This window comes from Ascidiella aspersa, chromosome 3 (genome assembly GCF_963924565.1).
Source record: "Ascidiella aspersa chromosome 3, kaAscAspe10.2, whole genome shotgun sequence".
NCBI classification, from domain to species: Eukaryota; Metazoa; Chordata; class Ascidiacea; order Phlebobranchia; family Ascidiidae; genus Ascidiella; species Ascidiella aspersa.
In genome coordinates this window covers 30,402,138-30,426,929 of record NC_139449.1, presented here as the reverse complement: position 1 = coordinate 30,426,929, position 24,792 = coordinate 30,402,138, and the positions used below count along the sequence as shown (strand labels likewise).

Here is a 24,792-nt window from a genome sequence, read left to right as displayed (position 1 = left end):
AGTTACAGGACTGGCAATAAAAAAGCAGATCGCCAATCTTAAGAAATTTGGAATAAATAGCTGCTAAATCAGGCATAAACAAAACTCACAAATATATGTGACTGTTGCTGAGTGGCTTTAGAGATCAAAGTCGTTAACACAGTGTAGTTGGAAATGTGACACGTAATAGCTATTAAAGGAATGTGAATTAAAACCGTAAGAAGATACAGCTATAGATAAAATTAGGTTGTGCAACAGGCGTGCGCGATGCAATCCTCTATTTCAAGCAGGTGTTTTCCATTCGCGGTTCTGGCGCAGCGGGCGCCAGTATATCGCTTTCTAATCGCTCGTTTTCCAGCCATTTCTCATGGAAACTACCACTTTATGTCGCATGCACCGCGACTCCCACGTATAAGCATGAAAGCTATTTCCTTTAAACCTTCTGCCAAAGACATTTTCTTTGAAATAAATGTAAATAAATACGAAAATAATTGGGCTTTGCAATATTCGGGAAACTTAAATCGTGAAAATGATCTATGAATTAAAACCATTGTTTCAAACAGGCCATTATTTTCTTTTTTCTGTTAACTTTTTTGCTTGTACAATAGGAGAAATGACAATTTCTAACTAAATTTTGCAACACATTCTTTTTACACATACATTTTTTTGCCGTGTGGAGTCATTTGAAAGCATTGACCTATAAGTGCATTCGGTTAACGTATTTCCTTAAGCATTTTTAAACTGTGGAATAATTATTCAATTAGTGTTTTAACAAATCAGAAATTATTTTTGAAAAGTCGAACTCACAATTTTACTTCTTTTACCTAGGTCCAACGTTTGGTAGTGTACGATTTGATTTGATTTTATTTATTTTCAAATATGACACAGTATTCACGAAAACCATTTTGCTGTTTTGGCACCATATACATTCCAATAAGTAAATTTGGCAAAGAAAGCGTAAATACCTAAAATTAATTAAATTATCTCCGCTCGTCACTCTACAATTAGCATATTTCGCTGCTGGCCACAGAGTGCAAATGAAAATAAAGTGACAGACTCAAACAAGTGGCTGGTGGTTATCCAAAACGCCACCCGTTTTGGAAATTAATCGTATGTTGTTGCACTGGAAATACAGCCTGTCATTTTTGAGATCAACAATTGAATTGCTGCGAGGTACTTACAAAATCGCTATATCTGTGAAATTGCAAAAGTAAAACAGTCGCTGGAACGGCTTTTTTGCGGCGACATCCACCGCAAAATGAAATCAGCCTCCAGTAAACTTCGAGGAAAATCAGGTGAATTCTGCTGCCAAATTTGGCGTGTGGCTTTTTAGAACTGGAAATGTACCTCGCGATGGATATATAAAGCGAGAAGGAGCCAGGATAATCAATCACAAATCAACTGTTCGAGACCAGGATTGGAATTGTGTGAAGATGAACTTCTCGACTCTATTGTTTCTCGTGTTGGCTACTGCTTGTTCGACAGCCTACGCAACCTATTACGGCCGCCGTAAGTAATGTTTTTAAATGTTTTGTTTGTGGCGTAGACGATTTGATACGTTTTCTATCTGCATTACCTTTCTTGCTTTTGCAACAAAGAGTATACCACCGGTTTGCGATAGGAAAGACAGACCAGCAGGTCCATATATAGGCATAATAGTGCCGACATAACTTTCTAATAGAACGAGGTCGGGGGTAAGTGTCAAAAATTTTGAGAAAAACAAATTGTTTCATCTTGGCTTAATTTTTTTTCTTACATTAAAAACTCCCAATAAGTTTTTCAAAGCGTGAAAATAAGCACAGCTCCGCAATTCGCCTGGACCAGTGTTCCCCCTAAAAAATTCATACAAAGAAAATGTCATACAGGCATATTTTAAGGCATATCCTAAATGAATTTCGAACCTTGTAAATTAGTATTAAATTAGCATATAATTTCAACAAAATACGAGCAAAGTTCATATTTATTTTATACAGCTTCATGTCTTTCTGCGTTTTGACTGTTTTTTGCTTTGGTAAGGTTTATCGGCGAATCTTAAAAGCTATAGCTGCTTCTGAAAATACCCGAGAAGAAATTCTAACTGCGTAAATGACTTAGTAAGGCGGTGCATTTGTGCACCTGGGCTGAAACACTATACACTATATTTTCGACCACGATAACTTTGACTTTTTCGCGCCTATAACGTATACAAAATCTTTTAAAGGTTGCGACGACGGCCTGATTTACCACCAATGCGTTCCTTGTCACTTGGAGTGCGAGGACGTGCTGAGCAACAGGACGTGCACCAAGGAATGCAGGCCAGGATGCGCGTGTCCTGCCGACAAATACCGGAACGGAGACGAATGCGTGACCAAGGATCAGTGCAAACGTGAGTCCGGGAGACGCGCGTTACGCTTTTATGGTTGTCTAACATTTTAAAACTGACGCCTTGAAATGTCTGATGCCTTGGCGAAAAGTGCAGCCGACCGATCCAATACAAATGACGTCATTACCCTATGCGTTGTCATTACCCTAAGGGCAAGAGGACTTTAAAGAGTCTTAATAGCATTTGGAAAATAAAACGCGTGGGCGCCTTTTAACTGGAAATACATCCTATATAAAAGTATTAACAGTAAAAAGGACTACAACAAATAAACTCGTCCTCGCGATGCGCGAAAATCGTTTGGATTGATTTAGTGAATTAGCAAAAGTATATAGTTTCGAGGAATGGTCTAATACAATTCCCTCTGACAACACTGTACAGTGTTCAAAGTAAGTATATTCTGTCATATTCAGGTCAACTGAAAACGAGAATTTGGCTACTGAGGTGATTAATGATTGGAATAAACTAAAAAATAATCTGTGTTAGTCACGACTAAAAAGTATTTAAAAAGAATTTATCGTGTTAGCCAAACTTGATATTAAATAAATAAAAACATTTTTTTTAGGAGAGTCCTTCACGGCGCCCCGAGTTTAAGAACCCCTTGGCTATAGTCCTAGATTTTTTCAGCGATTAAAAAAAAGGATCCCCAAAGATGGTCCAGCGTAAATCCGTATGTTCGTTACGATAAAACTACTCATCTCACATAATTTTCTTGGAAAAGTGTAATTCCAAATTGGAAATAAATTAATCGTCAGGATACATTGCCGCTTTTAAATCAATCTGCTTCTTAAAGCGCTTTTGTGAAAATGGTCGATTTTCTTCGTACAAAGGTTGTCCGGATTACCTGGCTTTTCACGAGTGTCGTCCCTGCCATTTGCACTGCGACGACATCGCCTATAACAAAACCTGTACCAAAGAATGCAGACCCGGGTGTGCTTGCGCCAAAGACACTTACTGGAATGACGACATCGAGAAATGTGTGACAAAAGACCAATGTCCAAAAGGTACACATTTTATAATTATACTTAATATTACTTTTGCAATAGGCCAGAACTTTTTTTGAGGAAACATTAATTGGTGAAGGTTTCAGTATCCCATCATTTTTATCTGCTGACTTATAGTTGGGAATGTGGCACAATACTGGAACGACAAAAGGGAAATAGGCCCGTTTTAGTTTCTTCAGGGTAAGTTTCCCAATATCTTCCATTCCCAATATTGTAAACAAAACTTACTATACAAACTGCGAAGAAGTAAGTTCCAGTAGTGGGCAGAGCAACAATTGATAAAAAATACTGACAGGGCCATTGTTACTGACCCGAATTGCCCTTTGTGATTTACATTAACGATTAATTACCATACGATTAGGTTAGCTAGCCTATGTCAGCTCACACAGGCGGACACAGCATGATTGTTTAACTTTGAATGACACAAGCCTGTCTTAAAAACATACAACTCAATCGGGAAAATTTAGTTGTATAAGTTTTTGACAGACTTGCGTCTTTCCAAGATGTTTACTTTTTTACGCAGTGCTTTAAAATCCTAAAACAATCACTGTTTGTTTACCAATTGTCAGATTGCCCGGACGGTCAGTACTTAAGCTACTGTCTGCCATGCGTAACCGATTGCAAAGACTTGGGCACCAACAAGACTTGCACCAAGGACTGCAAAACCGGCTGCAGGTGTCGAAGGAATCAATACTGGAATGGCAAAGACTGTGTGTACGCCAATTGGTGCCCCAACGGTAATTTTGCAAAAGTATATAAAGGTTTAATTACTTCTGGTCATATGATAGCGTTCAGCCGTGGTTCCCCAACCACTAGAATCGAGTCTATTTGGTATATAGAGGCTATCCAACTTAATTTTGTTGGGGCAGACTCGATTGTCTCTACTATGACCTAAACCGATTTGTTAAATTACGTTTAGTTGGTGGTTGTTTCATTAACATACTTTAAAACTTATTACAAATTGCAAACTCAAGTTTGCTTACCTTTTGCAGAAATTATTAAAGGAAACTTTCTATGATGTTTTGTAAAGCTTTTTATTTGTTTACAAAACCACTCGCTGCCAACTCCAACATTAGCCCATGAAATATGGCGACACCGACTGCGGTTTTATGCACATGAAAGTTTTGATTTGCTTACAGTCTGTCCAACCGGTCAGTTTTATACGCGGTGCGTCGGATGCAACAACTGTGATGACGTCGGAAAGCCCTGTCCGAAAATCTGCAAGCCCGGGTGCAAATGCCGGGTCAGGGGTCAGTTTTGGAATGGAACGGCCTGTGTCTACCCACAGCAATGCCCCATAAGTAAGATTAGTTTTCCTTTTGATTATTTAATTCCAGTCCCTGTTTGTAAATAATTTGAATTGAGTCTTTCGGACAAATTATTTCAGTAGCTTTAAGCCTTTTGTACATATTACTAGACTTGTTATTTATCTTAATTGTTCAACATATTGCTCTGTGTTGGGTTTTTCTATTTTTTAGGTGAGATATTGCTAATAATCGAGAGAGTATACCCATTTTAGTGGACGTTTAATTTTTATAACAAGTACTGAACTTTGAATTGACCTGCTATAATTATGACTTGACTTGTGATTTATTCAAAAGATTTGACTTGGATTTAAGTTACTTTACAAAATACTTGACTGGGGCTTAAGTCATTTTGAAATGACTTGTTTACGACACTGATATTAAATCACCGCCTGTCTAAAAAATTGCCATTTTGTCGCAAAGCCAGTAAAATTTACCGCTTAGATTTATAGCTTATTTCAAACGGAAATCCGGATTGTTGGAGGGACGAGGACATTTAGGCTACAATTGACGTCACACAATAACTTCACACCGTAACGCGCTAACTAACTATTTTGATTCATTCAGATTCAAACTAAGTGCAAGCTAACCATATGTGTCACGTCCAATCGCGCTAAAATGCTAAATACCGAGTCAATCTATAGTTGAAGTAGAGTCGGAGCGGATAGCGTAGAGCCGTAGACAACACTTATTTTTCGGCAGAACGGTAAAAACTTTACAGCATGCTCTAATGCTTAATTCAGAATGTCCAGCTGGCCAGGAGTTCTCCGAATGCGCTGGTTGCCAAAACTGCAGCAATATTGGCAAGCCATGCTCGAGAATTTGCAAGCCGGGATGCAGATGCCCAGTCAGCAGTGGACAGTTCTGGGACGGCATGAAATGTGTCAATCAATCGCAATGCCCAAACTGTAAGAGTGTTAAAGTCTTACTTGGCAAAACTGTGTAAATATCTTCTAATCAAATAATTGTTTCTCTCTTATGCTAATCTAAAAAACGTTTTGCATAACGCATATCATTCTACATTATAAATAACAGTGAACGCATTGTCGAAATAAATATATTTCTTACAGCGGTTTTGCGATTAACCGGTATAATTGTTACATTAAAATGGAATACAATTAAAATATCGCAACCTACTATGCAACCATTAGAGAATTATAGAATATTTGAGTAACTAAAATAACCTAGCATTTGTTTCTTCTTATCTATACAGTCTGCCCGTCCAATCAGGTCTACCAGGATTGTCCATCCTGTGCTTTCAACTGCAGTGTCGCGGACCAGAACGTAGCTTGTCCGTTAATTTGCCAACCGGGATGTGCGTGTAGCCCTGGTTCCTACTGGAATGGTTCTTTATGCGTTGCACCGAATCAATGTCCCAAAGGTAAAACTGTTAAATGTTACTTGTCGATTGTGCGAATATCTACTTCTAGTGCCTTTTTAACATTTTTCGCTGCTACCCGAAATACTTAGCATGAGTATAACACAAATCTTTGATGACCCATGCAATTTTCTTAACCTTTTTGGATCTTAACTGAGAAAAACATAGAAACAATATCATTTCAATAAAAATGATGTCAGCATGTCTTTCTATAGCTACAGGTTTTTAAATTTGGTATGAGTTTTGCTAAACACCCATCTCAATAAATGTTTACATGTGAGCTACTGGAGTAGGCGACCATTGGGTTGAGAAACGTGAAATTTAACCGTGGAAGGCGTACACTTTGTGTTTTTGTATATATATGTATATAAAGAATTTATCAGCTAGAAAGAGCGTTCTGATACCTTACTTAACTTTTAATAATTTGTTAAACCACTAGATGCATATCGTTGCAATATCTAAACCTGCTTTTTAAAGTTTGTTCGGAAGACCAAATCTACAGCGAATGCGTTGGCTGCAACTATTGCAAAGACGTTAACAAGCCCTGTTTACTTATATGCAATCCTGGGTGCAAATGCCGAGTAGAAGGACACGTTTGGGACGGAACGAAGTGCGTAGCAACCGACCAATGCCCTCCAAGTAAGACTATGTGCTATCGTTACGAGGAGAAACAACCGTCGAAGTGTTTTGAAATTCATACGAATGGATTCATTCGAATTAAGATACTGATGATGCTTTATAGCGAAATATATTTATCTTTTTGTAACATACAAACAAACTGATTTTCGGTTTACTAAGCTTTGTACTTAGTTTGATCTTTATCATTGATGTGCAACCAGAATCGTTTGTTTTCACCATACGGATTCAGGTAGATTTTGTTATTCGAAAGAATACTTTGATTATTATTAAATCAATTATGACATTTCGGCATACTACTCACCGACCTGTGATGTAGCTTGAGCATAAACAACAAAGCCAAATAGGTCGAGTATACATGTGTATTTACTCGACCTTTTCTGCTGTGATATTATTATATTTAACCTATAGGCTACAGTAAAGTGTACCCAAAATTCCGGTCATAAGCGGGGATTAAATGGATTCCAGTTGTTATAACTAATGATGATACAATTATAGTTATCGAAAAGTCTTCATAACGATGATGTCGTTTACTCATCCGATTTGGCTTTGCTATTTATATGTATAATATTTTAAGAAGAAAACAATCCTCGACATGCAAGAATCCGTGTATACTACGTTTCACCTTTAAACCAGGAGTCACCAAACTACGGCGCATGGAGTTAATATTTCCCTTTTTCGTTCGTTTAAAGATAGTTATGTTCATAAATTTCGACACAAAATATTATATCCGGTGATTTGCAGTTATCCCGCCCAAACAAAACAATTTGACGTTTTATCATCTCGTTCATTCAGCTTGTCTGGCGAACCAAGTCTTCCAAACCTGCCCGCCTTGCCGTTTCAACTGCAATGACTTGGATTCGAAAGTGATTTGTCGTGCGTGCATTCCTGGCTGTGCTTGCACTTCTGGAACCTACTGGAACGGATCTTACTGTGTCGCGCCGAAACAATGTGCAAACTGTAAGGGAATACATAACTATCACATATAAAGCGTTTTACATAGCAGTCTACGCTATTTTTTTAATGTTAGTAAATGGACGTATTTTTCTAATTCTGAACGGTGTAATCAGGTGGCAATTAAAAAGAAAAATTGTATTGAATTTTCGACAAGCTTTCGCACAACCGTGCTCCATCAGGTCAAAGTAGAAATGAAACATGATTCATTGTTACTTTGACCAGACGAAGTGCAAAAGATTGTGAGAATTCAATACAATTTTTCTTTCTATAGTGCCAACTGGTTACGCTGTTTATTTAGTGTACGCTATTTGCTTGAACGTGAAAAAAATACATGAACATTTTTTAAAGTTAAAGTTTTTTAGGTTCATACAATTGTACCCTTTTATTTGCACAAGTGTATTTCACCAACATGAAACTGGATTAACCAGATTAGCCTTAACTAAACCGTTTTTAAATAGTGCTGCCACAGATGCGTAGGTTGACATTAGTTCGGGATATTCCCCAAACATCATAATAAATATATTTAATAAAACAAAATAGTTAAGCACTTGTGAATATAACTAAAGATAAAACAAATAAAAACTATACGTTTACTATGATTTTATGTATTTAGAATACACAGCCTTAGCTGAAACAGCTTTTATTCGACTAAAAACAAACATTTTTTTATCTTTTAATTATTTTTCATTTTGATTATATTAAAAATCATTTTTTTAAATAGATTGTCCGGAAGACCAAATCTACAGCGAATGCGTTGGCTGCAACGATTGCAAAGACCTTAACAAGCCCTGTTTACTTGTATGCATTCCTGGGTGTAAATGCCGAGTAGAAGGGCACGTTTGGGATGGAACGAAGTGCGTAGCACCCGACCAATGCCCGCCAAGTAAGGCGAATTGCTTGATCTATAAAAAAAGCATCGCTTGGCCTAACAAAATATTTTTTTAAATTAAAGATTTACCATATAACAGAGGTTCCTAGACTGGGTGGAGGCCGCTTAGTGTGGCATAAAGGGTTTGCAAGAAGGACCCTAAGGACTCAATGAGAAGACTTGGCTAGCAAGCTTTTACATTTTTAACGATATTTTAACTATCTGTACGTGTCTATATTTATGTGAAAACCTGTCTGCATCATGCAGATCATTCTACATTAAAATTTACTGTGAAAACATAATATGTGAAAATAAAATGTATTTTTCAGAGCTCCAGCGCGACTCCTTCTGCAAAAACTTGTATAATCACCTATAAAAGGCCTGTTCATTTTGTGTTGATATTAGCTGTGACACTAAAAACGAATACATGTCCAAAATAAAATATCGCAACCCACACAATTTAACTTTAAAGAACGACAAGTATTGATTATTGGAGTACATACAAATACTTTTTTTCTGTGTAGGTTGCCCGTCCAACCAGGTTTATCAGGAGTGTCCATCCTGTGCTTTCAACTGCAGTGACGCGGGCCAGATCGTAATTTGTCCAGATGTATGTATACCAGGATGTGCGTGCAGCCCAGGATCCTACTGGGACGGTTCCTTGTGCGTTGCACCAAATCAATGTCCAAAAAGTAAGCATCAGCAGTTTTGAGAGCATGAATTTTTTTGCCAAGTGATAATTGAACCCAAGAGGTAGACGAATTTTTTAAGTGATCTTTGCACTGTCTGTGGCTCTACTCATTTATGTGAGAACCTGTTTGCATAATGCAGATCATTCTATTTTAAGATTAACAGTGAAAGCATTGTGGAAATAAGTTTATAAACTCCTTCTAGAGAACCTTATATCACCTAATTGGCCTTTTCTTCTTGTGTTCGCGATTAACCGTTATATTAGCTGTCACACTAAAACTTAATAGGCCTACATACATATGTCCGAAGTAATATTTCCCCACACACATTTTAACCTTTAAAGAACGGGAACTATAGATTTTATCAATGAAATACTTTTTGTCTGTGTATAGCCTGCCCGTCCAACCAGGTCTACCAGGAGTGTCCATCCTGTGCTTTCAACTGCAGTGACGCTGGCCAGATCGTAGCTTGTCCAGCAGTATGTATACCTGGGTGTGCGTGTAGCCCTGGTTCCTATTGGAACGGTTCTTCGTGCGTTCCACCGAATCAATGTCCAATAAGTAAGCATCAGCTTATTTTAGGATATGCTCCTTTTTACCCAGTGATACTTGAACCTAAGAGGTAGACGGATGTATTAGGCTTTAGGGTATATATTGATATGGCACTTGGGCCTATTTTTCAACGAACGTTTCAATGCAAATTAGTAGGTTATTATCGTATTGTTTTAGCATTATTTGACACACAGGTGGTTATAATTTATTTGTTTCTGACAACTTGATAATTAAATTTCATCATGTTTTCTTCGGTGGGTAGGACTATATTGTTGCTAAAAAAAATTAAAAAGCAAAACGGGAATATAACATTTTAATATAAATAGGCATTTACATAAACGATGATTTTCGTGTTATTCAGTGTTTAGTAGTGTTTCTATATAGTAAGTTGCAAACAATAAAATAATAGCATTATTGTTTTTCCACCTATACAGTAGTGGAATGTGCATTAATTCCAAACTGTTTCTGCAGCCTGTCCTCCTGGCCAGATGTACTCCGAATGCGTGGGGTGCACAAACTGCAGCGATATTGGCAAGCCCTGCCCGAGATTGTGCAAACCCGGATGCAAATGTCCGAAAGGGCGCTATTGGAACGGAATGAAGTGTGTCCGTCGCTACCAGTGTCCAATACGTAAGGTTTAGGCTGTGTTTTTACGTCGCATATGAAAAAAGCTATACTGACAAAAAACAATTCGGGTAATTGCAGTATTCTAATGACTTAAGTCAATGTTTTTAATCGATTTAACTTGACTGAAGTCATTTGGGTAAAATGACTTGATTTGACTTTCATCTTAAGTTTTGCCCATAAAACAATTTCTTTGCTATACTATGCGTTTGTATTAGTTTTTAGTTGAGTTATTGATCAATCGGACGAGTTTATCATTTTTTTATAGTTTAACGTTAAATTTTTATGACTAGGAGTTGACTGGGACCTGACTTGGTATTTATTCAAAACAACTTTACTTGGACTTGAGTGCTTTTAAAAGTGACTTGATTTGGACTTAAGTCATTAGGCCTAAAAATTACTTACAACAATTGGTAATTGGTCCGAATTAATTTTACCCTGAAAAAATGGTTCTTAAGTGAGGGCCAACAAAAAGAACGAGCACCAACTGGCCCGTCCAATCTATTAATCAATCAAATAAAACTGTTCCCATGCATTAGCAAACAGGGATTCATTTTTAGGTCTTAATCGTATTAATGTTTTAAAAGAATGCAAAGCAGGCCTGGTCCATCACGAGTGCGTTCCGTGTGCGACGGATTGCGACGACTTGGATTCTAACGAGCCCTGCTTTGCGATTTGTCGACCTGGCTGCGCTTGTCCGGTGGGATCCTACTGGGACGATGGCAAATGCCTCACTAAACAGCAGTGCAAAGAACGTAAGTGGATATTAAGGAGCATAATGGTTGGAGGTATTTGGACAAATGTTACCACTTCTGTATGAGCTATGATATTCTTACTACGTAAGTCAATATGTTTGGCTTGTATTTTTCCGTATTTTCCCAATTTGTTTGGGTAATTTTTGGAACGCTTGTTATTTAACCAAGAACGATGTGACATAGTCACGGTAAAAATCAAACAGTTTGATTTTTAACCTGGTTTTAGACATGGTAACGTGGAAGTGCATGGAAGAAATACCGGGGGTTATTTCTTTAGGGTGCACGCTGAAACATATGTGACTTTTATCGCCAAAATTAACCTAAATATCAAATAACAGCGTCTCTTGGCGATCGATTACCCTTTGTACTATATATTATTACGTATAGCCTTGGGTCATCAAACATACAAAATGAATAAATTTATTTCAAAGCAAAAATCAGTGTTTCAAAGCAAAAATTATTGGAAATAGCTCCAAAATGTCGATAAGAAAGGGATCTGAAATACACATAATATAAGGTGATTTCGTAAAGAAAACTACAAATATTTTAGTTTTGACAAGCTGGTAGTAGTAGAAATAAGTGAGTATACCTTGAGAGTTTCATTTATCTATTAAAATATTGATATTGGAAATCCAAACCACGTAACACGATCATTTGCTCTGCTTCACAGGGTGCTACGATGGACTTGCCTACCAACAATGCCTTCCCTGCCACCTTAAATGCAAAGATGTTTTGAGCAACAAAACCTGCACCAAGGAATGCAAGCCCGGTTGCGCGTGCGCCAACAGCACCTACTGGGACTATAATAAATACGAATGCGTAACCGAGGATCAATGCAAAACAAGTGAGACTTAAAAAATTTTGCTTTACATCTTTTCTCCCGCAAAGTCACCGTTTTTATTGTTAACAGTATTATAAACGAGGGAATTTGAAATTGGCGAGTTTTTATGAGAGTAAAAAAATGTATTTTTCGCAGTTATATACCCCGGAAATATAAAGAGTATTTACATTTGTTTTTAAACTTAAACCGATTTATGATTATAAATAACTGTAACCTGTAACCCCTTCATTTAGGGGAAAAGAAGGTTACAAAAGTTATTTATTCTATATTAAACTACAATAATATTTTACGTTTGTTTAAAAGTAATTTCTTACAATGCGCATAAAGGCGAGTATCTTTGTAATGGCCTGAAAACATTTTATTTTTTAATTACGGCTCATATAACTTATGTCATTTCTACTGAAACCATAAACGACATTGAAACCATAAACGACATTGAGATTTTAAATCGTTTCGCCCTATACCTTTAATGTTGTTACTTTTTGTGAAACAGCCCAACGCACCTGAATCTTGGTCCCGGTTAATGCAGTGGTTGTCAAACTTTTTTAGCTTGCGGCACACTAAAAAAATCTTAAATATTTGACGGCACACTTTGACCAGAACAACAATATGCTAACTTTACAATCGCCTTAACATACGACAAACTATATGTAAATGACTCAATTTTGTTAATTTGTAATGACTAGTGCACATTTAATTGGTAATGCAAATAACTTATTTTCCAAAATTACAAAACAGTTTCGCGGCACACTTGACAATCTCTCGTGGCACACTAGTGTACCGAGGCACATATTTTGGAAATCACTAATGGAATCGTTTTTTTTCGACTATAGGCTGTCCGTACGAGCAGGTGTGGTGGGAATGTACTCCATGCAACAAGACGTGCCACGACTTGAACGTGAATAAGCCCTGTCCGAGGATTTGCAAACCCGGATGCGCGTGTCCCGCTGGCAAGTTCTTGGACGGCCATGAATGCATAACGCAATCTGAGTGCAAAGACGATTACTATTAGGTGAGTTTAAAAATGTTAGGTGCATCTCTGAAGCGCCCGACTGGTTACCAGTGTTGTAATGAATGACGCAAGTCAATGACTTGACTAAGTGCAATTAAATCATTTTTTAAATAATCTGACTTGACTTAAGTATTTTGGGCAAAATGACTTGACCTTGAGTTGAAATAAAGTTTTTATGAAGCATTTTTTTTTTATTTGAGTTATTTATCTTTAGTTTTGCACAAAAAAACTGATTCTTGATTTTAATAACAATTGTTACAATAATATAATAATATTTTAAAGGCAATCTAAGTAATGTATTTATTTTCTTATGTTGTCTGGTATTTTGCAGAAGTAAAGATGGAAATGGATATGACCTGGAAGACATGATGTTCTTTCCACACTTGTAACTACATTTAATCGCATTTATCCACATGTATTCAAGTGAATAAAACAACAGCTGTGTATATTCTGTATTTAGCAATACCGAAAAAATGTTTTGGAGAATTCGGCTATAGAATTTAGGAGACATGGAAACACAATAAGAAAATGTCCCAAAGGACTGTGTGAGTGCTGCCTGGGCAGATCTTATATTTCGGCTTGGGAGACAAGGATTTTTTCAGAGATAACGTCCCAAGGTTAACTTATAATACAAGTAGGCCTAATCTTAAAATACTTTCTGTTCCAAGCGAACTGGTGCGCAATGTTTAACTGGAATTTGATTTAAATTTATTCAAGGAGATGGCGCCTATAAGTTTAAGTGAAAGCGCGAAAAGAGCATTCACTTATAGTTCTTCTCCAGTCGGCGGGCCTGATATGGGAAACTGAAGTACTTGGCGGGCCGGATTCCTGATCGATATATTAATTGTGCTGCCATGGCCTACATGTTTTTTTCGCATAATGGCGGCTAATGTTCTACTCTTTAAACACGGCAACACTTCCATTACCCTGTAAAGAACTGATTATTTCCTGCCGACTTAAAAAAGTACTTCGGCATCCAATCTTTGTTAAACTTTACGTTTCTTGGCAAAATCCAAGGAATAATATTGATGTAAACTCTAAATCTAAATTTGGAACAAACAATAAGACCTAAAAATCAACAACACCTAAAGCAGAAAAATCAATAATACCATAGTATTAACATCAACGACATAATAAAGCCAAACACGCAGTAATATCATATATACAACAGAATAATAACTACATCGTCTGAAACTGTAGGGAGAAGATATGGGACGATGGGGGCCATGGCATTGGCCGCTTTGGTGTTGAATTTTGGGCGCCCTGGTTTGAAGCCGCTTTTTTGGCAACTGATTTTCTGGCCCTGTTCTGGGTTATTGGTGGCCGGTGGGTGGGGTTAGAAAATGGGTTAGGGTTGAAATTATTAGTGGAGTTAGTGATTCTGGTCATTTAGGTCTTATTTTTTTATGACTTATTCCAATTTAGACAGTATTACGACTATTTAATATTAATCCTATTTTGGTCTTATTCCGTACTGTGTGTTAGTTTTATTTCCGAACTGTGTGATGTTGATGTTGTTCTTATTTCACTCTTATGGCTGGAGTCCAAAACAAAAACTAAAGAATAACTAACGATCACTATTATTTGACGTAGTAAGAAAGTAATTGGGGATTGCGGTAGACTGTGGCCGCGGGCCACATTATCGTAAAACCGAACACTGTCTGCGGGCGCTCAAAATCCTATCGCGGGCCGTATTTTGCCCGCCCCTGAGTTAAGAGGACGGTTGACCTGTATGGCACAGGCACCACGTGAGAACAAAACAAAGACTACGTGCGTTTATCCTGTTAATTTTTTGAGTTGGAGAAGGGTTACTTACGATACAATAAAGATATCGCAAAGAGTTGTCGATTCGCACAAAACGCGAAACCAAAAGCGATAACTAAACTGACTTAGAATAGTTTGTATTTTGGAGAGAGGCTGATTTAGGAGGCACTAAAGGCTATTACGGCAGCTTTAATGAAAAGGAATTATATTCCATTACTAGTAAAAATCAATACAACATCCGCACGAAGCGGGAAATTTTAAGTTATTTATGTGGGTAAAAATAACGAAACATCTAGTTTGAGGTGAGGGGAGGGATGGGTATTCCCTCGTGCCCCCTAGTGAGTGTTTCTAGAAAAAGCTTAAAATAATAAAATGTTATAGGTATTGATAATCCTTTAAGTAAAAATATAAATATTGGACTAAAAGATAATAGTTTGTTTAACAAATAAACTAAAGAGTTTATAATTAATGTCACCATAGCAAACACTTTCAATTTGAAATTGTTTTGAAAAGCCAGCAATATACCTAATGTTTTTAGTGGCCTACTAAATATGAAATTGATCGAAAGCTCCGACAGTGGAGGGCAAAACTAGGGGTTTGTTATCTTGGAAGTGATTACAAATCCATCAATAATAATAATTCATCAAAAATGGTTAGCGGCAGATTAATTGTTGCTTTGGGAAATCATGCTTTTTACACAATTATTTTTATATAAAAAGATAAAACTATAGTTGTATTACGGTTACACACCGAAAGCTTTCAGGGTACTGAAATCAATCACTCGACCAAGTATTTTCCGGTTATATAATCGAAACTTGGTTTTGTAAAATTAAAAAAGTGTAGCTAATAATATGTGTAATAAATTATTTTTTAAATGAAAGTTGTCTATTATGTAGACTTAGAGAAACACAATTCGTAACCCAAAACAATTTTATGCAGAAATCATTCCCCAAAAAACAAATGTTTACTTCGTCATTTACTCAGAAACACCACTATCAGATTAACCTTCCAGATTTTCGAGATTTTACTCTTTGAATGCCTTAATTGCATTACTACATTTGTGTTGGGTGTGTGGTCTATGTTAAATTAAAATAAGGAATGTTTCGAAAAATCGAATTCCTAAGGCAGTTTGCCAAATTATACTAAGGTTCGATCGACACTTACGAAATATTGCTTCCGCAAATACCAGACAAAAAATAGCGGGCGAGTGCAAGAATTTCATACAGAAGTTTCCTTGCACTGCCCGGGAAATGCAAGGCATTCAACGTTTTTTGTTGTTTTTTTATAAAAATATTTGAAACAAACAGCTCCGCTCAATGAACGGTACAAAAAATATCCGTACAAGCCAGCAACTTAAGATCATTTATTTTTTTTTATTATAAGTTTTCATTTTAAGATCAGTTTTATACCTGTCTAACGGCCTTCGGATTTGATGAAGGTGAAAAATCAAAGCGTTTACTTAACACTTCTGAGGAAACTCGACATGTAACCAATAACTTTATGCTATATTGGAAATTTACGAGTATATATAATACACAACTAACCCGAAGTCACGCCACGATTATTATTAGAAGACGAAGTTCTGGTGCTAAAGCAAAATATATTTTACGGAAAACATATTCTTGTCACACCTGCACACGTCCGTTAACAAATACAAATATATGAATTTTGGGTATTAGAAATGTAAAGACTCAAAATGCGTCCAACAATAAAATTTAGACCCTTGGCTTTTAATTTAAACTTGAATTTCTCTCAAAAATTTACAACACAAGCGATTGTTTGATAAACAATTTATCAATGGCGTTCATTACATGTAAACCAATTCTGAATGTTCAACGAATGGTGTGTTTTTTTGACGCAAACAAAACTGTTTTGTCTTTTAACGGCCATGCCGACTTGGCGGGAATTTTTGCTTTTTTGCAAAAATAAATTAGAAATGATCCGACTCGGTATTAAAATAGAATGACTTGCAATTTGCACTCACGAATTACATGAATTCAGAAGCCGCGGATTAGTTTGGAAATACATTCGTTCCGCCATATTTATCCGCAGGCGCTGAAAAAACCATTAGCGAAGTCGGCGTTCGAATTTGCGTGCGATGAGAGTTCAAAAAGTAAACTGCAAAATCATTGCCGAACTAATTATATCGCGTGTAGAACGAGACAACCTTAACCTCACAAACGTTGTTTTTTTAAATTCCTCCACAACAAACCCAAATACTGCCAATTCCTCGTCATCAAAAACCATGAAGTAATCTACATTATTATTTTATTACTTCGATCTAAACTGCTGACATAAAATGAAACCTGTTGGAAAAATTAAAAACAAAACATGTAAAACTGCAATAGACACATCTGCGTCAAAAGCCAAGACTTGTTACAAAAATTGGATTCGCTAATCGTCTGAAAGTGAGTTTATTTTAATGTATGACGTAGTTATTCATTTTATCTATTTAAAAACGGCTGGCATTGGTTTATATTTCTCAAATGGTCGTAACTGTGAAGAATGAATACACTTAGATTATGACCCCAATAGACTCTTTACAATACTAGCAGTACTCATTAGAGTTAAATAACTTTTTCCTCCACATAGCCGATTAAATAACTTTTTTTGTCTAGTTTTCCTCCCCAATCCCTGCCTGGAACAAATTTCCTCCCAAAACTTCAAAATTTCTTCCTTAGGGAGCCAAGTAGAATAATAAAATATTAAGATCCCCAAATTTTGTTTTTAAACACTGCGTTGAAATTAAACTAACGGTCATTTTTAAAGCGACATTATACATGGAAGCATAGTCATTTTATGCGATTAAAAAATGTGTTTAAAACAAAATCCACTTAGTTATAGCCGTCAGTCAAGGTTTCTCTTACCACGAAGAAAGAAAAGAAAAAATTCTATACGACAGTATGATCGGCTGAACAATTAAGGCAATTAAATGCACGGAAAAAACAAATGCAATGTCATTGCCCGGAGGGCCAAACCTCTGAATAACCAACTGCAAACAAACCAAGCGAAATTCCCCTCGTTTGTCAAGTCACACTAAGTTATATAAAATAATCAGCAATTACTTTTCCATAAAAGCAATGCACATCGAGCATAGCTTATCATAGTCGCCTACAACTAGAAAGACGAAGAAGAAAAATTCCCTCTGAAGATGAAATCCTTGGTTTGTCTGTTTCTGTTGTTGAGCGTTTTATCTGCGGTCAGCGCGACATATTATTATCCGAGTAAGTAAATGTTATAAGTTCTGTTTTTTACATCTACAGGTTTAATCAAGTGGTTCTTAAACTGTTGGTAAGTTTAACATTGGGGGTAATTTGACAATTATATTGAGGTAATTTGAACAAATTTATCAGAGGAAAATAGTTGCTTGAGTGTTGTTTATAAAATACAATCTATTAAAAAACAGCCTCTGCTAAAATAAAGCACGAAACACCAAAACCTAAATAAAATTTAACAGATTTTTTGCTTTCAGTGCGAAGCTGCTGCCAATAATTTCGCACGTATTAGAAAAATAAGGGTCTATTTTAACCAGTTTTACTTCGAAACTCTTTTGATCGAGTGTATGGTTTTTCGATCGCAGGCAAAAGTTTCATCAATGATGGATTGCGCTTATCTCAAACGTGTACACAAGATTTCGCTTAGCAGTTAAGAGGCACATAGATATATACATTGTTTGCAGCATGCCCCCGAGGACAGATCTACCACCGTTGCAAGCCTTGTGCAACTGACTGCAAGGATGTAGGAACATACGACCGGTGCGCATGCAAATCAGGCTGCGCTTGTCCAAAAGGATACTATTTAAACGGCTATAACTGCGTCGAAAAGGAGTATTGCCCTAAATGTAAGTTTTTGTAGGTTTTTCTCACATACGTATAAATTAATACGTACAAGCCGACTCGGGACCACTAACACAATAATTAGAGTTTATACTTTGCCCGGCTGCCCATTTGAAAGCTGGTAAAATATCGCAAATCGTAGAAAACGCCTGGCAAGAAATGTGTTCTGGAAAATAAATGCCCAAATTGTAAGATCCTCAAACTATTCATTATATTAGTTTCTTTTAAACTATTAACTATTTTTTAGGGTTCAGCTCAAAGTAGGCCTAACTCTATCAGTTTGGCAGACCGATTCGGTAGGCTACTGTTTTCTTTTGGTGAAAAACGAATAGTCAACTTAAATTATTTAAATTTACCGATTCGACATTTAAACAGATTGTCCCGCTGGTCAAATCTATCACAAATGTGTGGGTTGCAACGATTGTAAAGACATTGGCAAGCCTTGTTCGGCAGATTGCAAGCCTGGATGCAAGTGTGCATACAAGGGCTACTACTGGGACGGGAAGAAATGTGTTCTGGAAAAGAAATGTCCAAATTGTAAGACCTTTGAACAATTCAATATATTAGTTTCTGGCTCAATTCTTTTTAATATAAACTTAAACATTAAGTTTTTGGGTTCAGTTTTACCTCTATTTGTTTGACAGACTATTACTCTTTTATTTCGATAAAAAACGAATAATCAACTTCAATTCGTTAAATTTACCAATTGAACTTGTAAACAGACTGCCCTGCTGGTCAGATCTATCACAAATGTGTCGGTTGCAACGATTGTAAAGACATTAGCAAGCCTTGTACGGCCGATTGCAAGCCTGGATGTAAATGTGCATACAAGGGCTACTACTGGGACGGAAACAAATGTGTTCTGGAGAAGAAATGTCCCAATTGTAAGACCTTTGAACAATTCATTATATTAGTTTCCGGTGCCAATTTTTTAATTGCAACTCACACTGTAAAGTATCTTTAGGCTCATTTCATACTAGACCTAACTCTTTTAGTTTGGCAGACTGATTACTGTTTTTTTTCGTTAAAAAACGAATAATCAACTTCAATTCGTTAAATTTACTGATGCAACATTTAAACAGATTGTCCCGCTGGTCAGATCTATCACAAATGTGTCGGTTGCAATGATTGTAAAGACATTGACAAGCCTTGTACGGCAGATTGCAAACCTGGGTGCAAATGCGCATACAAGGGTTACTACTGGGATGGAAAGAAATGTGTTTTGGAAAACAAATGTCCGAATTGTAAGATCTTTGAACAACTCGTTATAGGCCTATTAGGCTATATAGTTTCTAGCCCAATTCTTTTAAATTGCAAATCAAACTGTTATGTATTTTTAGGGTTCTGCTCAAGTTAGGCCTAGCCCTATTATTTTGGCAGACTGTTACTTTTTTCTTTCGGTGAAAACAAATAATGAACTGCATTTCGTTAAATTTGCCATCTTAACATTTAACCAGATTGCCCCGCTGGTCAGATCTATCACAAATGTGTCGGCTGCAACGATTGTAAGGACATTGGCAAGCCTTGTACGGCAGATTGCAAGCCTGGATGCAAGTGTGCATACAAGGGCTACTACTGGGACGGAAACAAATGTGTTCTGGAGAAGAAATGTCCCAATTGTAAGACTTTAAACCTTTTATTTTATTAGATTTTGGCCCAATTCTTTTCTCTTACAACTCGAAAATTAACTATTTTGGGGGGTCGAGCTCATATTAGGCCTACCTCAATTAGTTAGCAGATTGTTACTCTTTTCTTTTGGTAAAATCGAATAATTAGCCCAAAATATACCAAATCAACTTTTAAACAGATTGCCCTGCTGGTCAGATCTATCACAAATGTGTCGGTTGCAACGATTGTAAAGACATTGGCAAGCCTTGTACGGCAGATTGCAAGCCTGGGTGCAAATGCGCATACAAGGGTTACTACTGGGACGGGAAGAAATGTGTGCTTTCACATATGTGCCCCAAAAGTAAGTTAAAAGCACGGTTTCCTTCTGACTTCATGAAAAATTCAATTATCAGTTTGTTTCTCAAAATTGCCTCCGATAGGTCAAAGATCACGTAACCGTTGTCTAGCAGAGTAGACTAAAAATATATAAGAAAAGTTGCTTTCAATGACAACAGCTAATCCAAATTCAATAAAACGTTTTTCTTGATATTCACCAAAAAATCTTGCTTTTTTCAATCGGTTTTTCTTTCAGAATGTACTGGCAAGCAAATTTACTACCCGAAATGCGCGCCATGCAAGAAAACTTGCCACGACTGGTACAATCCAAATTCGAACCCTTGCCCCGGATACACGTGCAAGCCAGGGTGTAGCTGTCCGCCGGGATGGGTTTGGAGTGAGCCGATCGGAATGTGTACCCCTAATAACTTTGTATACTGCCCCAAGCGTAAGTGCTACAGGTTAACATCAAGTTTTGAATAGTAGGCGCTGCGACTTACAGATTGTCCGCAGGCCTATATATTCCTTAAATTAGTATTAAAAGTAAGCCATGAATGGTGCAGCGATAAAAAACATTTTCGGTCCGTAGGCCATCCCGCCATTTCCTCAACTGCATTTAACTTAACATTGTAGTACCGTTAGGACGTAACATTTCGACGCCGTCTCTTTTTTATACGTTTCGGTAACAATTTTTTTAATTTTACCGGTATGAAAATCATTCTACGTTCATCCCTGCCTTGAATATTAGGCTACTTCATATGGTTGAATATATAAATGCACTTGTTGCGGTGAATACTAGTCTAGCAAAATGAAAAAGTAACAAGCTAGTAACATTTTGCAATATATTGCATTACAGCAACGTGTCCACTCAATATGGAACACAAACGTTGTTACCGATGCGTGCGAACTTGCAACTATGGGCGCGTATGCTACCCCGAGTGTAAATCGGGCTGCACTTGCAAACCCAACTACTACAAGAACAAGAAAGGAAAATGTGTGACAAGATACCAATGCCCTAGATTAATATATTCATTTTCGGGTGAGTAGTTTAAAATAAGATCGTTTTATTGCCTGTATTTGTGGACATGTTTTTCATAACAAGATTTTTCAACAAAATGCTTTGTGCGTTTTTTTTAATTATAGTAGCTGAATGGATTTTTGTCTAAGATACAGACAACAGTCAAAGTTGCAATTCACTATTGGTAAAATAATTTCACCAGCATTGCAAAAAACAAACAAATGGGTTGTGTTTTATTCAGGATAACAAAGAAAGGAAAAGGGATTCAATCGACTTACACGGCATCAAAACCAGTTTATTATTTTGAAATATAATCGCATTTATTCGCTTCAAATAAATGGTGTTAAAGCAAGGTATTGCTTTGTTAAAGAGGTGGTTAAAGAAGTTTTGGTGAAGCATAGACAAATGTAGTATAATAATCTTAAGATCAAAAGGCAATGACTCTTCTGTATTTCAATTAAGATCATTTTAAGCCCTAAACCAGTTCAGCCAGGTTCCACAGAAACCAAAAACACAGTGGCCTCTTATTACCCCTTCATTTGTCCGGACTTTTCCAAAACTGCTCTTAGCTGCTTGGAAAAGTCGTCCTCGATATTGTCATCGTCCCAGTTTTCCTCCCAGAAAACCTCCGGCTCCTTTTCCATCTCTCCCCACTCCTCTGCTGGGAACTCTTCGAACTCATCATCTTCCTCCAGTGATCCCAGATCAGGAGCTTTGGCTTCGATCTTCTCCTCAGTTTTCTTCTTATCCGACATGGCCAAGAATGTTATTTGTTAAAAAATGTACTGCCCTTAGAAGAAATGTAACATGTTGCTTTTAGAAATTTAAACAGTAGCGGTAAAACGCTAGTCAAACCTCACAGCACTTTCAAAACTCAACACTCAATATGATTATGGTATGGTTTGTCAAAGCACCAGCAATTAATTAGGTTTAGGAGGAATTAGGATGGGTGAAGTTCCAATGAAATTGCTAAACCTTGTATTACTTTCTTTATTTAACAACAACAACCCAACTCTAATATGTGAAGTTTTGTTATTAACATGGCCTTTTTATGAATATCATATCAACTAACAGCAAGTCAGATTCTAGCGCAGTGGTTGCCAAACTTTTGGCTGTTGCGACCCCTTTCCAGTACTCGTAAACCTGTGCGACCCCCCAATCAGTTTACAATTATATACCATTAGGTAAACTTATCACTTCATTAAATAATTGTTTTTTTTCTAAATTGCTTAGAAAAAATGTTGTAACAGACAGTTTTACAGAATGTTGCACAACAGGTCTTCTTTGGTCAAATGGCCGCTGTCCCTATTTATATCAAAGAAGACAATAAGACTGGAACTGTGTTTTTTACACTGATTAAAAAGAAGAAGAAACGTGACGAGATAAACATAACTGGAAATCACCGGAGCAAACCTCATTAACACAATTGTTAGACTGGAGGTTGTTCTTCTTTCTATTACTGCTAAAGTTTAGCTTATAATTTATGCCAATGCTTTCTGCGGGAGGTGCGAATGCAAGATTGAAGTAAATCATGAACACACTTAAATTAGTTAATGGCACACTTTATTTCGGGGAAAGGTTGAGTTGTAAAAGATTTTCAAACCTCATATGTTCATAAAACCTTGATTGTAACTCAATAAATTTGGCATGGCACACCTGGGATCTCGGCAAACATTCCATGAAATGATCAGGGTTTAATAACACCTTAGGTGTTATATGACAACAGGAAATAATTATTTCGGTGAGTAATTACTAAATCAGGTAACATAATGTAGAATGGAACTGAACCACAATTGCAATTATAACTTAACAAATGCTCCATTATACTTTTGGCATAACAATATAAAAGCTTGTAGGGTACACGATTACATTCCAGCTAAGACCTCTGGAGTGAAATGCCCCAAACCCACTGTGGAAAGTGTGGCAAGTGCACCCGCAAGTTTTTCAACCTTTTAAAAGTTCAACACGGAAAATAATCTCAACTGCACCCCAAATATGCAAAACGCTTGTGCACACTTATTTATCGCATCAGCATACGCTTACAGTACAGTGTATGCAATACAGAGTGCATTGAAAATCATAAAGTGCACCTGGCAATTTGAAAGTGCACATTTTTTTACCCTTGTTGCACCCAAATTTTTTTGGCCGTGAGATCTCGTCAAGGTCTGCCATACTTTCCAGACTGGCCCAAAACTAGTTGTGAAATCATTTGGCATTAAAATATTGTTTGGGAGTGTATGGCAGAATTTTGGGCGCTCGTCTAGAATCCTACCACAACGAACATTATTTGGGTTAGGGTGTCGGTTAGCGTTTGGGTTTGGGTGAGTCCAGTAATAGTGTTATACAATATTACTTGACCTACCCACACCCAAACACTAACCGACACCCTAACCCACATATTATGCATTGCTTAATAATTATTTCAACGTTGTGGTAGGATTCTAGACCAGCGCCGAATTTTGGCATAAGATTTTGGCAAAATAAATATGAATATTTTAATGTTTTTTTTTTTTAAGTTTGATTGCTGGCTAGCTTAGATTGCTTTGAGTATTGTGTAAAAAATTCTAATCGATATCTTGTTTACTTCCGGTGATATTACGCAAAATTTCGAGCTGCTTACTTCCCTTTGGTCAGTTTTAGGGTTAGCAAGCCAGTTAGTCATATATATAACCCTTTGGGTCTATCTAGGCCGAGCGATCCAGTAAAATAGTCAATAGGCACTTTATGAGATTGATTACCCGAATAAACTAATTATCATGGAAATACCACAAAACTCGGGAAATTAAATTTAACATTACCACCAATAGGTTATACGGTCATAAGTAACAAAAAACAATGAGTAGAAAATCTCAGACTTGTCTGATACACTTTAAATTTTACAGAATTTTAAACAAGGAACATAAGAACTGACGTAAACTATACAAAAACCGTGACTTGCATGAAATAAAATATGTCGCGAATAGATGTCGCTCAGATAGTTTTTGTCGCATGGAAAATGTAATTAAATGAGTTAGCTATTTGCATTTTGGTAAAATAATATTATTTTTAATGTAAACTGTTGTTGAATGTGGTAAAATACTATTGGATTGTCTATATATTGTCACTCAATACATATACAAATTATTTTGAGTTTTTTTTTACAAATATCGCAATCAAGTATCATGCCGCAACGCGACAGAAATCGCTTAAGCACGACAATACTAGTGTCGCGTTCAGCTTGATAAAATAAGTGGTAAAACGACAATTAACAAAATATGAGGAGAATACGTGGT

General features: G+C 36.7%; 3 protein-coding genes across 3 annotated transcripts; 2 read left to right on the top strand and 1 right to left on the bottom strand.

Annotated features, from left to right (window-relative positions):
• The first annotated feature begins 1,357 nt into the window (after positions 1 to 1,357).
• Positions 1,358 to 13,404, top strand: LOC146161528 (zonadhesin-like). The gene is made up of 17 exons (XM_083385185.1): positions 1,358 to 1,488; positions 2,180 to 2,344; positions 3,169 to 3,342; positions 3,912 to 4,079; positions 4,482 to 4,643; positions 5,390 to 5,554; positions 5,860 to 6,027; positions 6,502 to 6,663; positions 7,456 to 7,620; positions 8,339 to 8,500; positions 9,010 to 9,177; positions 9,568 to 9,735; positions 10,198 to 10,356; positions 10,938 to 11,105; positions 11,776 to 11,949; positions 12,780 to 12,958; positions 13,290 to 13,404. Exons 1-16 carry the CDS (start codon positions 1,413 to 1,415, stop codon positions 12,956 to 12,958), a joined length of 2,583 nt encoding a protein of 860 aa, XP_083241311.1. The 5' UTR covers positions 1,358 to 1,412; the 3' UTR covers positions 13,290 to 13,404.
• Positions 13,405 to 16,967: 3,563 nt separating this feature from the next.
• LOC146161527 (zonadhesin-like) lies at positions 16,968 to 21,834 on the top strand. Its single transcript, XM_083385184.1, has 11 exons — positions 16,968 to 16,972; positions 17,986 to 18,013; positions 18,701 to 18,746; positions 18,934 to 19,095; positions 19,281 to 19,442; positions 19,641 to 19,802; positions 20,016 to 20,177; positions 20,366 to 20,527; positions 20,759 to 20,950; positions 21,359 to 21,541; positions 21,762 to 21,834. Exons 1-11 carry the CDS (start codon positions 16,968 to 16,970, stop codon positions 21,764 to 21,766), a joined length of 1,269 nt encoding a protein of 422 aa, XP_083241310.1. The 3' UTR covers positions 21,767 to 21,834.
• LOC146161526 (26S proteasome complex subunit SEM1-like) lies at positions 21,683 to 22,326 on the bottom strand. Its single transcript, XM_083384364.1, has one exon. The coding sequence runs from the start codon at positions 22,273 to 22,275 to the stop codon at positions 22,048 to 22,050; it is 228 nt and encodes a 75-aa protein (XP_083240490.1). The 5' UTR covers positions 22,276 to 22,326; the 3' UTR covers positions 21,683 to 22,047.
• Positions 22,327 to 24,792: the final 2,466 nt, after the last annotated feature.

Bases quoted from the DNA above. Each gene is read 5' to 3' on its own strand.
- LOC146161527 (XM_083385184.1), top strand. The intron at 18,014-18,700 runs GTAAGTTTAACA...CGCAAATCGTAG, and splicing joins AAGTGGTTCTTAAACTGTTG to AAAACGCCTGGCAAGAAATG. The intron at 19,803-20,015 runs GTAAGATCTTTG...ACATTTAACCAG, and splicing joins GGAAAACAAATGTCCGAATT to ATTGCCCCGCTGGTCAGATC.
- LOC146161526 (XM_083384364.1), bottom strand. From the start codon at position 22,275: ATGTCGGATAAGAAGAAAACTGAGGAGAAGATCGAAGCCAAAGCTCCT.
- LOC146161528 (XM_083385185.1), top strand. From the start codon at position 1,413: ATGAACTTCTCGACTCTATTGTTTCTCGTGTTGGCTACTGCTTGTTCG. The intron at 5,555-5,859 runs GTAAGAGTGTTA...TTATCTATACAG, and splicing joins TCAATCGCAATGCCCAAACT to TCTGCCCGTCCAATCAGGTC. The intron at 6,028-6,501 runs GTAAAACTGTTA...TGCTTTTTAAAG, and splicing joins ACCGAATCAATGTCCCAAAG to TTTGTTCGGAAGACCAAATC.